The following is a 14,507-nucleotide window of genomic DNA, read 5'->3' as shown; positions in this document are numbered from 1 at the left end:
TATCATCAAAACCAGATTCTGAACATAGATTCTCAATCTTGTTCTAATAGATGCTTCCTTCTCTACCTCTTCTACAACCTCCCTTTCACATGGTGTTCGTGGATTCTTCTCAATCTCCACTCTTTTCTCACTAGAATTCTCCTCAACCACATTATCGCTCTCCTCAATCTCATTATCACTCTCCTTAGGAATTTCAATTTGTTTTTCACTAATGGTTGTTTCAACATCCACATGCTCCTCAGGGAAGGGTCTTAGAGGGTTCTGTTCAAGTCGGGAGATTTGAGTCTCTAAGGCCATGTTGTGAGTCGCGAGGAACTCAACCACAATGGTCAGTTGCCTAAGGGTTTCATTGTTTTGAAGAATTTGTTTTATAAAATCCTGGTTTTGGATGATTTGTGTCTCTACAAAGTGCTCCATCATAGATTCTAACCTAGAGTGAGTTAGCGCTTAATCGGAATCCTCCATTGACGCTTCAAACTCAAAATTATGGGAATCTTATGGTTCTTCAAAGTGGGTTAGCGACGCATTTTGTGTTTCCATAAAGAGCTTCGTCATCATAGATATTTCAGTGAAATTTTCCATTAATATTTCAAGGTCAGATTTATATGTTTCTTGTGGTCCCTCAAAATGTTGGTTGTGGTGATTGTAGAGGTAATTCAGTTGAGGATAAGTTAGTATCGAACTGAAATCCTCCATAGATGACACGAGGTTTAAATTATGGGATTCTTGAGGCTCCTCGAAATGTTGGGATTGGTAGTTGAAAAGGTAGTTTGGGTGAGAATCAGGTAGTGATGCAGCATTGAAATTCTCCAGTAGGATTTCGAGGTCGGATTTATAGGATTCGGGTGATTCCTCGAAATAATGGGAGCAGGGGTTGTAGAAAAAGTTTGGGTGATACATTGTAATTGAAACTAGAATGCCTTAGCCTTTACGATGCAATAACGGAATAACAATATTGACTGTTGGTCCCCGGTAACGGCGCAAAAAACTTGATCGCGACTTTATAGGTCTATTAATCGGGAGACTGCAAGTGCACAGTCGTGTTGTATAGTTTTAAAAGATATCGAATCCACAGGGACCAATGTTAACCTACTGTACTCTATCGTTGCTTTGTAAAGCTAAGGCTAGCAATATTTCAATTATCGTAGGGAGAAAACAAAACTTAAATCTAGATAAAATACAGGCGGATATTGGTATGTAATTCGTCTAACTTAGGAACTCCGAAGTTCCACTAGCCATGTTTTTAATCTAACAAAAATCCTTCATTAAATACTGTTAATTTAAAAATCCTTTTCTCAAAATCTCGTTCTATTGAATCAGACTATGATTCTAACTCATAATGTATGCTCTCGCTATCCCATTAGATTTAAAACCACTTTTTGAAAACAACAGAATCAATAGAATTCCTTTTTCAGTAAATAGTACTCATTTAAAAACTCTTATCTCAAACTCTCGCTCTGTTGATTCATATTAGGCTAGTAATCCCTTACGTACGCTCTCGCTGTCCCGCCGAGTTTAAAAGAACTTTTTGAAAATGAATAAAATCTAATTAGTTTTAATACGCTCTCGCTGTCCTTAAAACTAATGTCAAGTGTCCACTATCCGGTTTTAAATCTCAAACTCTCGCTCTGTTGATTTTAAACCTTAGTCCGTTTTTACTCTCGTAACAAACTTTGAATATTATTAATTGGAGATTAAACCAGAAAAATGATTTTCGATAAAATAATATTTAGGCCAGTTTATTTCGGATCCCTTTGGTTAGATTAGTTTACATACCGATATCTAATCGATTTAGCTAAACATACTTATTAAATTAAACATGCATAAACAATCATAGTTCATATATTAGACATATTCAATAATTTATAAGCAAGAAATATAAAAGTATAAATTAAATAAATGATACAAACCTGAAAATAATACTTGAATTAATTCTTGAACTTGAAATTCTTCGGTCAAATAATAATAAAAACAAGGAAATAAAATACTATGATCTAACGTAAGGTTAGATCCAGTAAAAATTACACAATAGTTTCCGATGTAGAAACTATTGTGAGAAAATAAATATCTTCCTAAAACTATGAAAAGAAGAAGGAAATAATAAATTAAATGCTTTAAAATATTGCTGGAATCGAAAATAGGAAAATTGGACGAGAGAAACTATGGTTGGGACTAAAAATGGTCCAACCGCTTTTACATGAATATTCAGTTCTTTATATAGTGAGAATGGCTGGTAACTTCTCTCTTAAAAGATCGCAGGTCCTCCGTCTCCATTTCCCAAAAATGTCGCTAGTTACGTGCGTGAAAGTTGCCAAGAATTTAGGCATTATAGACGTGGGTCTCTAATTTGAAATATTTCCGTTAAGAGGACTTGAGACGTGGGTCTTGGACTTGGCGAGAAGTTGAGACTGGCATCTCATATGCTAGGGGGCTGGCTCACTTTGCTGGGACGGGCGCCTCAAGGCCCAATAAGACTGGGGGGCGGGCGCCTCAAGCCCTTTGTTTAATTTGGAGTTGGGCGCCTCCTCTTCTAAAGAGGAATTGGGCTTCATGGGCTGGCCCTTTGTTTTGAATTACTTTTTCTTCTCCCTCTGCTCCTATTTGCTGATTGTACTTCCCTTCATAAATCTCAATTTATGATTTCTTTGAACTATTTCTTCTCAATTTTCCTTCTTTTCTCAAGCAATCCTTATTTAAACTAAATACCTGAAACCGTAGAAATACCGGCATAATACTAAAATAAAGATAATAAAAGGAAAACAATGACATTATTTATGTAAATTAAGCCAAATATACTATATATTTTCATGTTATCAATGGGCTAACTGCTGATGACTAACTTTGCACAAGCTATCCGCGAGTGACTATCCACCACTATATGTTTTCAATGAATATATCCCATACTACATTCATCTACCAAATTCAAATAAAATTAATATTTTTGTTACTTAAAAATCACAATTCTAGGCTACAACGACCTTTAAATCAACATATCCAAATGTTACCACATACATCCAACATTCAACAAAACATAGAAAATAGCAATATTCAAACATGAACATAATTCTAAGAAAAACCCCCAAGTGTTACATGATCAGAGCATATGACTCACTACCTAATCAAAACGAAACCTCGGAGCTCTCCGGCTAAGCCACAAATCAAGCAACTACTCTTCTGAACCTGCACGTTACCAACCAAGGGTAACATTCAAACAGAAGGGTGAGAATTCAAATTCTCAATAGAAAATATAATAATGGGAAATGCAACATAAGTAAGCATACATTTCACAATTCTTTACTCTTCTCAAAACACGCATTTATCTCCAATATAAAGTTAACATGTTCAATACAATTAAGCATCACAATCAAATTCACAACCTCATATATTGACGATTTACATATATACACATATATCACTCATATATATATATATATATATATATATATATATATATATATATATATATATATATATATATATATATATATATATATATATATATATATATATATATATATATATATATATATATATATATATATATATATATATATATATATATATATATATATATATATATATATATATATATATATATATATATATTTCATATTTCACATCAAATATGTATTTAATCACATATATCTCATTCCCATCACACTTTCTAATTCATATCAAATGATTCATCATTCCACATATATGCATATCAATCGAATTCACATCCACACATTCATACCACATAATCACACATAACAACATTTCACACCGACACGTGCGACTCAAGTGTGACTCTATGCGATATGCATGTGGATTCCTCCGTTATCATTTCCGGTCATGCCAATTGCCATTCTCTCTAGACTAGATAACCAACTCAAAGCCCCATACTCGTTAAGCTTTCAAAGCCCCATACTCGTTCCTAAACATGTTCCTAACCATGGGTCATCCATACAACACATTGAACATGAACAAATCACAAAAATTCAATTGATCTCACATAAACCCTAACATTTTCTAAATTCATGAAATGGAAGAATAGAAAGCATACATAACATTACCCAATCATATAAACTATAAGAACTTGGATTCAAACCCTTACCTCTAACACTTAATCCACCCTCTTCAAGAATCTACAAATCCCTTCTCCTTCTCTTCTATGTTCCTCTTCTCTTCTTTCTATCTTTTTCCTCTTTTCTTTCTAATTAGGTTATGTACTTTATTTGATAGTACATATACATACTCATATATTTTTATTACTTTCTGATCAGAAATAAATTTTGGTTATTCAGTTCATTGCACTGTGTATGATAATATTAATTTCATTAAAGTAAGGAGAACCAGTTAAAAATTGACATGTATTGATCACCTTCGCGTAATTTTCATGTTACACTTTTTATGATTAATCTATGTCATTTAGTTGTGTTTATATTTGTGATCATTGATGAGTTTAATTATGAGATGAGGATATGTCCAATGTTTATAATGAAAATTTTGAGCTCATAAAGTTTAACACATTCATAAGGATACATATATGACAAATGGGATATTGTTAGAATTTTTTAGGTCATATATGTAATAAATTAATGTGTTAGGACCATTATTAATTAGGAAAATTAAAGTGATCTATTTAATATAAGGTTTATATGGTCAAGGATGTAATTTCCCAGAAAAATATTGTGTAGATACCAATAATCATAGCCTTGAATAAGAAACCTTTCATAGAAGGGCATCAAATTCTAAACTTGAATAAACACGAATCTTCACGAAAGCACATTGATTCTTATAAATAAGGGGTTATGGTCCCCAATTGTATACACAAGAAAATATCTTAGAATGTTTATTCTCTCTATCTCATTGGAAGAGAAACTAAAGAATAAAAAAACTACAATTGGAAGGTCACTACTCTATCAAGATCATCATCTTCTCATTAAAATTACATAGATCTTAAAGGTACGCTTTCACTTTCTATTTCATCTTGAATTGAGTATGAATTAATAAAGTCTTGATTAATTAAAAAAATTCCCAACACAATCCACTTCCAAACTCCATCAATATAATTGACTATCCTTTTTACACAAAAATTAGTGATACTTGTCCTATTAAACCATCTTAATTAATAGTTGTGCAAGGACATTAAGCTGCAAAGATGCATGTTTGAATCTGCGACAGTCCACTTATTTATTTTTAAAAAGTGAATTTCAGCCACTAAACTATTTGACAAAAAAAACTACTAACGGTCTACTTAAATTTGATTAATTTTGTTGGAGCTGATTTAGTTGAAATTATTCTTGTAAAATAATTAGATAGAAAATTCAGTATAAAGGATCTTGAAATCCTTAAAAATATTTGGGTCTTGAACAAGCAAAATCAAAGAAATGTATACCCTTATGTCTAAGTAAATATACCCATGTTATTTTTACATGATTTCTGCATCACTAATCATACTAAGGTCATTGTTTACTATGACAATTGTTCAACCATGTTCATAGCAAAAAATCCATGATTTCAAAAGCACACTATTACAAGTATTATTTTCAAAAGGAGTTACTTTAGTAGTCTCTAGTTAGTGCTATAATTATAGAGAATTTCTTTGGCCACCTCCCAACCTTCTAGCTCACCTCTGGTGAAAAACCCAGAATACCCCTGACTTCGGAAATGAACTTCTGAAATGCAGGAAAAAGGTGTTTTCGGAGATGCATCTCCGAAAGCGCTTTTTTTTTTAAAAAAAATTGACTTATTTCGGAAATGCACTTCCGAAAACACCATTTCGGAAGTTCATTTCTGAAATACTGCGCGTTTTGCAGATTAAGCCAAACAGCCCCCTCCCCCTAATCATTTACCCTAATCTTCTTCCAAACTCACACCCCAAGAGATTTTTGTGCAAACCAGTTCCAAGCTACCTCAAAGGCTCCAACTACTTGCTCTATTACATTTAAAAGTCCTCAAATCCATTCAATCGGTAAGCATTTTGATTTTAAGATCTATGATTAAAATGTATATTAGGGTGTTTACAAATAGCAAAAAATGTATTAGGTTAGGTTTATACTGATATTTAGGATGTTTAGAATGTGTAGACATAGGTTTGATGTTTGGTTTTGGGGTCTGCCATGGGAGTTGCAGAAAACTCCATCGCAGGGGTGTTTCGGAACTTCATTTCCGAAAACACCTCCATCCCAGTTTTCGGAAATGAACTTCCGAACTGTATCAGAATTTCAATTATTTTTGTTTCTTCTTTTATCTCGCATATTAATCGATTTCAATTGTTTACAGGAACATGTCAGGCAACCAACCAGCACGCATCAGATAGGGGAGAGAGTCTCAGACTGCGTCGGCTAGACGCGAGCGGGCGGCGGCGCAGCTGGCGTCGACCCAGGGACGGGGGCAGGGCCGGGGACCCCGTGTGCGAGTTCCCGTGGACGTGGGAGAGGGTACATCTGCTTCAGGATCTAGGAGTCGGCTGGCTCGGGTATCTTCTTCCCGCCAGCGAGAGGAGGAGGAGGAGGAGGAGGAGGTGCCAGTGCCATACTACGAGCCGGAGGGTGTACCGGATGTTGACCCTCCAGCCGGGGAGGAGGATGAGCAGGAGGATGGCTGTCCGGGAGGGCCCTTTGACACTTCCGTGCTGATTCACTACCACGATCACGTCGCTCGGCGGATCTGGGAGGGAGAGGTATTTTTTTAATTTAACCGTTTATTTGTCACCATTTTTTATAATCTAACCGTTTATTTGTCGCTTATTTAATATATGTCCGCTTATTTAATATATGTCGCTTATTTGTTTTTTTTTGTAACAGGAGAGAGAGCCGCTGAAAATGGTCAACCACGCCCGCAAGATTTTTCGGTCTGTTTAAACCAGCAGCTGAGTGGTTTAACGACCATGTACGTGGACGCCATGCCCAGGGCCGCCAGATACGCTCTCCAGATGGGGAACGATGCGGTGGGACCATACCGTCTGTACTTGGACCGCACGATGCACGACGACGTCACCTGGAGGCCGTTTGTCGACTACGCTCAGATTGTCCCCTTTGACGGCATTGCTCTATATTCAGGCTGGTTGGCATGCGGGACCGGCATCATGGTCCGGTATCTCCCAGAGCGGTGCATGCGTCAGTTTGGATTCGTACAGCGGATACCCAGGTCACCGTCTGAGGCTGCTCCCGACACAGTGACCCGAGTGCAGCTCACTGCCATATGGGCGGAGTGGCAGCAGCATGTGGTACCACAGGAGTACCGTCTCACTCGGGTCACACAGGACTGGCACAGTGAGGAGGGGTACGTCACATGGTTCTACCGGGTGTCCCATCCTCTACTGAGACCCGACGTTCCCGGCGCTCTTAGGCCAGCACATGAGGAGATCCTGGAGAACCAGCAGGCCGAGGATGACCACGCCATTGATCTCCTGCCGATCTGCCAGCGGATAGAGATGCTTGGGCGGGACGCCTTGGATCGGGGTGTCGTTCATCAGGGCGGTCCAGACGCAGTCGCCGTGATGGAGGCAATCGTCACTGATGCGGGCCGTGCGGCGGGGTACAGGCGGCAGAGGAGAGCTCAGGGTGAGAGGGTTAGGCACACCCAGTAGTGGTCGGGTTTATTTATTTTTTGTTTTCGGATTGTATATTACGCACACTATTACTATTTGGTTCGACTTGTATATATTATTTGGATTTTATTTATCGTATTAGTATTTTCAGTTTATCTGTTGCTTATTTTATTTGGCGTCTGCGTTTAATTAAAATGCGAGACTGTTTAAGAAAAAACATAAAAAAAACACAGTTTCTACATAATTCGGAAATGAACTTCCGAATTCACCCCCCATGAGGTGTTTTCGGAAGTTCATCTCCGAAGACACCCCCCATGAGGTGTTTTCGGAGATGAACTTCCGAATTATGGAAATTTTTTTAAAGAAAAAAGTGCTTCGAAAGTTCATTTCCGAAGCAGGGGTATTTTGGGATTTTCGCTGGGGGTGACCCCCATAGGGAGGTGGCTAAAGAAATTTTCTAATTATAAGGTGGTTAGTAAGTTGTTAGAAGGTTAGTTAGAAGTGGTTGAGTTGTTACAAATCAATCAACTTCAAACTATCCTATATATTCCAATCTTAGCTCTTGTAATTAGTTAGATTTTGAATCAAATGAGAATGAGCATGAATCAGAGATTCATCAAAGTAATCATCAAACCTCTTTTACAATTTATTTGTTGATACGAAATTTGTGTAGTGTGTGTTTGTAACAAAACATAAATATTACAGTTAATGCATGGATAAATGTTAAACCATTTCCTCTAGATTGATCTTCAAAAATGGAAATTGAAGATATAAAGCCTTTAAAATTCCTTGATGAATCACCTTGCTTCCCCATTTTGTACCCCTTTAAGAAAAGATGCACTCTTACTAATTTCGCGCACCGGCTTGTTCGTGTACCGGATGAAAGTATATGCCCATGTACCGGCCACGGCACCTAGAGTCGTTGCGACTAAATATATCCATATTCCTCTATATTCCTTATGAACAATAGCAGGCCCTAAACTTCTTGCAGGGTTCATTGAAGCTCCCGTAATTGGCCTGTTATTAGATTCGATCAAACTGATATAAAGTATCTCTTATACTCGGTCTAAAATTTAGACCGTCTAATGAAATTGGTTTTTTATAAGAAAAATGATCGATTTTGAAAGATGTGACGACATAATTGTAAATGTGTTCACAAAATATATGTAATTTAAACTTAGAATGAGGTTCATACCCGGCAAACATGACATTTAGAAGTACCGTAGATCCAACTGCAAGTCCAGCCAATTCACCGATCTGCAATATTTACAAATAAAATGAATAAATAACATTTATAAAATAGGATTGAAAATTGAAGGACATTATAATATAGAGGGATTACCGCTCTATTATCCGTGGCAACTCCAGAGATGATGAACATAAGATAAAAAGTGATTATGAATTCAACCACAAATGCCTGAAGATCCGAACCAGCCGGAAGTGTTCCGGGGAAATGATTCTTATCCCCATTGAATATAAGTCTAAGTGTTCCACTTGCAAGAGTGGATCCAAGAACTTGTGCTATCAAATAAGCTGGCACCTATAATAAGATCATTAAATCAAAGAGAAAATACTCAACAATTTCATTAACACTAACCACAAGTTGAAGGAGAAATTTTTTAGAAATTAATTCACCTCTTTAAGGGGAAATCTTTTAGTTGACGCGTGAGCGATGGTGACCGCAGGATTAAAATGAGCACCAGAGATGTGACCGAGCGAGTAAACCAAAACCATAACAGTGAGGCCCCAAACAATTGAAATCCCAGGATGTGTTACCACTTTGTCATTGTCAAGGTTTACAACAACTGCAGCACATCCTGCAAATATCAAGAAGTATGTCCCCACCAATTCTGCCACCAACTATATTCAACAAAACATAAAAACCATTTAATTTTTTCATTTCAATTCAATTCCACAAATTCACATATATTAAGATAAAAATAATAAATAATTTTTAAAAATTACTTATTATTTTTATATACTTTAGAAAAAAAAGTTGAAGACAAAGTTATATATATATAGAGAAGTTTAGAAGACAAACCTTTTGCAAAAGTGGCACATAGTCTTTATATTCTGAGTTATCTTCAAAATTTTTGGAGGAATCACCATTTACATTCATAGCAATTTCATGGTTTCCATTGCTTGATGAATGATCAGCCATAACACAGACAAAAAACTGAGGATAAAGAGAAGAAATGAAATGAAAAGAAATACTCTATTTTGTGGTTTGTCAAAGAAGTTAAGAAATGAAGTATGGAATTTAAGAGAATGGAACTAACTAGCTATCCAAATTTATGGGCACCTAAAAGTCTTATAAATAGGAAGCATGGAAGAGATTCATAATTGACTTTCTCAAAATTTTCACACATGGAAAAGTAAATTATAACTTTCTTGTGTGTCAACATATGTATTTTGTGAACATATATCACTTTTAATCACATGATATGTTTGACAAAGTAATTTTAAACCGTGTTTAAAGCAACATTTTGAATAAAAAAACTATATAAATTAAACATTAAATTTTATCGGTCTGGACTAAAAATTCTAGGTTCGAACTTATCTCTAATACGCAACAATGTTATATTATCTTAAAATAGAGTTTTATCGTCTATTGCAGTTATCTTGAATTTTTTGAATAGTTATTTTTAGAATAAATAGAAGAATTTCTTATCATGATATAATATTTGTAGGTTGAGGTGTGATTCTTGATGACATTGAAAGCTTTTTCAACTACCCACCGGAAATGCAGAATGGGACATAAATTGCACTTTACTTTAAATTTTGGATGGGATATATAGACTTGTCTGTTTGTCTCTCTTAGTCAAACGTTTGAAGTTTGATGATGTTAGGTTGACATAGTATTATGGTAACAGTTGAAAATATTGAATATGTATTCCAAAAATAAAAAGATTAGGCTTTGAATAGTTATATATTTTAAGAAAAATTTGGATGAGAAAGAAATGACGTAGATGAATGAGTAGATAAGAACTCAGATTTTAGTACATTGAATGGATGAAAAGTAGATTTTTAGGTTATTGTTACTTATTAGAACTCTCATTTATGTTTTTATTTATTTACTTATTGGTTGGGCTAGTTTCGTTTGATAAACCAATTCCTATTAGAATGGTATTTTATTGATTTTTTTATTTAGATCTAAGATTGTTCAATGTTAAGTAAGTGAAAAAAATGTCCAAAGTAGAAACAATATCGCCATAACTAATTTTATTGTTATGAATTATTTGGAAAGCTTTCATAATATTTAGGATTCTATTTTTGGTGATTGTGAATTATAAGTTGTACTTTTTCTGTTTCGTGTTTTTTGAAAATTTTTATTTATTTAAGTATCGTTTTATAATTCATTGTTGTAATTTGTCAATTATAATTTTATTTTCTCAATAATTCCATCTCACATTTTTCAATTAGTTATTGGAAAAAGAGAGTATATGATTGAATTTATTTGAAAAGAGAAAAATAAATAAGAGTATAATAGAAAAAATAACTCTAATAATCCACTATCTTGATTGAAGAGTTTTATGCTAAAATGACACTTAAAAAGAACGGAGGGAGTATTTATTACTTAGATAATGCAAATTATATAGATATCTTTTTATTGAACAATTAATTTAATTGAACTTTAAGGTATATAAAAAATTAATTGCACTTTTTATTTTTTAAATATTATTTCCAATTTAAATAATCAAATTTTAAAGTGTGTCAAATTAAATAATATGAGATGATTCTTTTAATTGAAATTTATATTTTAACATATTATTTTGTATGAGTGTAGTATCTTTAGATTTTCTTTCAACTATTTACTTTACTATATAACGACTTAATCATTATATTCTTTATTTTCAATTATTAGACCATGATTCATGTATTTTTTTTAGTATTGTAATTTTGATTCCATTGTCGATTCGATGGTTAAAGAAAATTTCCTTCGATTTAGAATAGGAAATTGATTATAAGTCTGACCTAGAATCTCTTTGGTACGACGAAAAAAATTTCTGGTAGGAAAATAGGGAGTGTACTTACAATGTTAGCATTTTAATGTTCTTGTCAGTGAGGTCAGAGAAATGTAACTCGCAAGAATCAATGGATATATTGGTGTGACACACAATCACACTTATATATAAACAATGATTAAAATTGCTCCCGAGGAAGTGGAATCTGGGAGACTGTTTGATTGATTCCATTAGTTGAGATGAGTGTGGTGCACGACTCTGGTGTGCAGCCCCCTAACAAAGGATATACTTGCTATGGGATTGGCCTTTAAATGTGGTCATTCTTAATAGGTTCGTTAGTCGATCAAGATTAGTTATATGCCAAGTCCTTTCTACCGGACACAGGGTTATGGTTGTTGTAGTTATTTAGTGCACTTCAGTGCCATTATGGAATCGTGGTCGATCTTGTTCAGTAGATTGCGTCTCATGATGTCCTTTTAATTCATAATTGTAGATCCATACTCCTTGGTTGCCTATAAATTGGTAGAATACAGTCAATTACCCATTGCACTTCCTTTGAACCAAAATTCTATATCTCTAGTCTTTTGTGTAATTTTTACTTTGTTAGTAATCTTCCCACTACTTTCGATCTTCATCTTTCCTCGTAAAACATTTATGGCTTTCTAGTCGTCTTGTTTTTATTTCTTCATCGAACACCAGAAACTCTTAAAGTAACACTCTCCTTATTTACCCTTTCAATTGTTTTAATTTATTTATAGCCATGTCTAATATATGAAACTCAAACATTCCCTTTATAGACCTATTGAGTGATGATGAGATAAGTGGGGCCTCTTTGCGAACCAAAATGACAAACCCACAAATACTAGAGGTGTCTCCTCAAGACGTGTGATGTCATTCGTTAGACTTTATAGGTATTATTGAGACTTCTAATACTGTCAGGGGTGTTAGTACATAGTTTGGTTCTAATCATATTTGTACTGTTTTGATGATAACAAGCAAATAAATTTTGTATAAGCAAATGTGGTACTCAAACTATATGTCTCTGATTTCAGAAGATGATTCATTACAAGTACCATCAGAACTTGATGCACAAGATGAACAAATGCAAAGATGCTCAAGTCTTACGGCAACTTCTGATAAAGCACCAAAAACGCCGCGAACATACTGATACAGAAGCTAAATAGAAGATCATGTAGTCTGATTAAAAAAGAAAGATACCGTTAAAGACATAATCATTAGCAAGGCGGATGCAACACTCAAAAAGCGCAACTCCCAAGGATGATTGAAGAAGCTATCCACATGCAGCTCATTGGAGAAAATAAAACGAAAAGCAAACACACAAGCATTTATTACTCTCTCCATTAACCAAGATTAACGGGCAAAAATATGAAGATATATATACACACAAAATCACTCCTTCAAGTGTGTGGTGTAGGGGATCAAACAAGAGGTGATATATATACACGAAGAACACCAACAAAACACCAGAGAACTCTTGCACTGAAGAATAATCAAATCTCTGAGTTAAAATATTATGTACTAAATATTAGAGAAATATCATAATTGTGATTAATGCTTTATAGAAGCAACTTCAAACTAGAGCTGGAGCTCTAAATCTGCTTTAAGAAGAATTAAAGATGAAGATCAAATCAAGAAGCAACTTCAAACTAGAGCTGGAGCTCTAAATCTGCTTTGAGAAGAATTGAAGACGAATATCAAAGTGAAGAAAGCACTCAACACTAGGAGTTAATACTCTTACTCTGCTTACCAACAAAGATACACAGATCTCGTTCAGAAGATACATACAAGAAGACTACAAGATAATCCTTACATGTGAAGTAATCACTTGTCAATGTGTCAAAATAAAATGTACTTAAAAAAAATAAATGTTTGCTTGTTAAGAAGCATTATATTGATGTTTCCTTAAGCGACCAGATAAAGGTCAGAAGCTTGAGATGATAGTGATTATGGTCATTATGGAAATCCTCTTGGAGACCAAGTGAAGGTCAGAAGTTCAGAAAGGTCAATGAATGTTATATATGTGGATCAGATCACTGAACAGTTCATTGCAGTTAGTCACAAGCAGTTGGCTTCTGCAGGAGTTACTAGGTTGATGAATGTTATATCTTGCTGAGATCACTGAACAATTTATCATCTAAGGGTTAGTCACTCGCGGGTAGCTTGTGCAAGGTTAGTCACAACGGTTGGTTGTGCAGGGTTAGTCACAGCAGTTGACTGTGCAGGAAGTTAGTCGCAACAGTTGGTTGTGCAGTTGTAATCAAATTTGGTTATAGTGGATTAAGTCCTCGATTGAGAGAGGCAAAATCACCTTGTGGAGGGTGGACTGGAGGTAGCCTTATTGAGAAGGTGAACCAGGATAAAAGTGATTGTGTCTTTTAACTTCTGCATCATTCATTTAACTTAGAACATTCACGGAGAATATCTTCAGAACTGTACTGAGCAAAGTCAGAAGTTTTGATGGAGTTAAGAAGTTAAATTCAACATGTATCTCATTGGTTATGTAGTGTTATCCCTAACATGCTTCCGTAACAATGATATAAGAATATCCAATGGAATGAGATATAAAGAAGAAAAAGAAAAGTACTGAAAGGGAAATAAAAATTGAAAAGAACACAATTCAAACCCCCATTTCTTGTGTTCTTCTCCACCTTCAAGGAGTTCTAAGGAAGACGTTGAGGAGTTGGAGGATCCTCGAGAAGAAAAAGTCCTTGGAATAAGTGTGGATAGAGAAGAGGAAGTCACCCTCCTTAGATATGATATTAGAGAAGTTTCTCATTCTTTTACATTCCTTAAGCTCCCCGCATCAAACTCTAAAAATATAAAGGTGTAAAGGAATGAACTCAAGGCCCATAACTATATAAAGACCTTTGTGTAGCAGCATGACTATAAACCAAGTGATATTGAAGTTATATGTTAGATAGATTCTGATTCACATTCCAGCACTTATGGTAGTAATTTTTTACTTGTTGACAGTCAGAAGGAAA

At 34.8% G+C, this 14,507-nt stretch overlaps 1 protein-coding gene across 2 annotated transcripts; it reads right to left on the bottom strand.

The window, feature by feature from the left end:
- Nucleotides 1-2,961: 2,961 nt before the first annotated feature.
- On the bottom strand, nt 2,962-9,887 carry LOC131630003 (nodulin-26-like). Of its 2 annotated transcripts, none has more exons than XM_058900803.1 (5): nt 9,579-9,887; nt 9,173-9,397; nt 8,880-9,077; nt 8,733-8,794; nt 2,962-3,180 (listed from the first exon to the last, which is right to left on the bottom strand). In XM_058900803.1, exons 1-5 carry the CDS (start codon nt 9,696-9,698, stop codon nt 3,159-3,161), a joined length of 627 nt encoding a protein of 208 aa, XP_058756786.1. In that variant the 5' UTR covers nt 9,699-9,887; the 3' UTR covers nt 2,962-3,158. The 2 variants fall into 2 exon arrangements, with proteins under 2 accessions (XP_058756786.1, XP_058756785.1); XM_058900802.1 differs by lacking the exon at nt 2,962-3,180 and adding an exon at nt 3,627-8,554 and having other exon boundaries at nt 9,579-9,884.
- Nucleotides 9,888-14,507: the final 4,620 nt, after the last annotated feature.

This window comes from Vicia villosa, unplaced genomic scaffold (genome assembly GCF_029867415.1).
Source record: "Vicia villosa cultivar HV-30 ecotype Madison, WI unplaced genomic scaffold, Vvil1.0 ctg.000634F_1_1, whole genome shotgun sequence".
Lineage (NCBI taxonomy): Eukaryota > Viridiplantae > Streptophyta > Magnoliopsida > Fabales > Fabaceae > Vicia > Vicia villosa.
The sequence above is the reverse complement of the archived record's forward strand: the minus strand, read 5'-3'. Positions and strand labels throughout refer to the sequence as shown.

Coding starts and splice junctions, on each gene's coding strand:
- LOC131630003 (XM_058900802.1), bottom strand. CDS start 9,698: ATGGCTGATCATTCATCAAGCAATGGAAACCATGAAATTGCTATGAAT. Junction 9,398..9,578: donor ATGTGCCACTTTTGCAAAAG/GTTTGTCTTCTA, acceptor TGTTGAATATAG/TTGGTGGCAGAATTGGTGGG. Junction 8,795..8,879: donor TTGCCACGGATAATAGAGCG/GTAATCCCTCTA, acceptor TAAATATTGCAG/ATCGGTGAATTGGCTGGACT.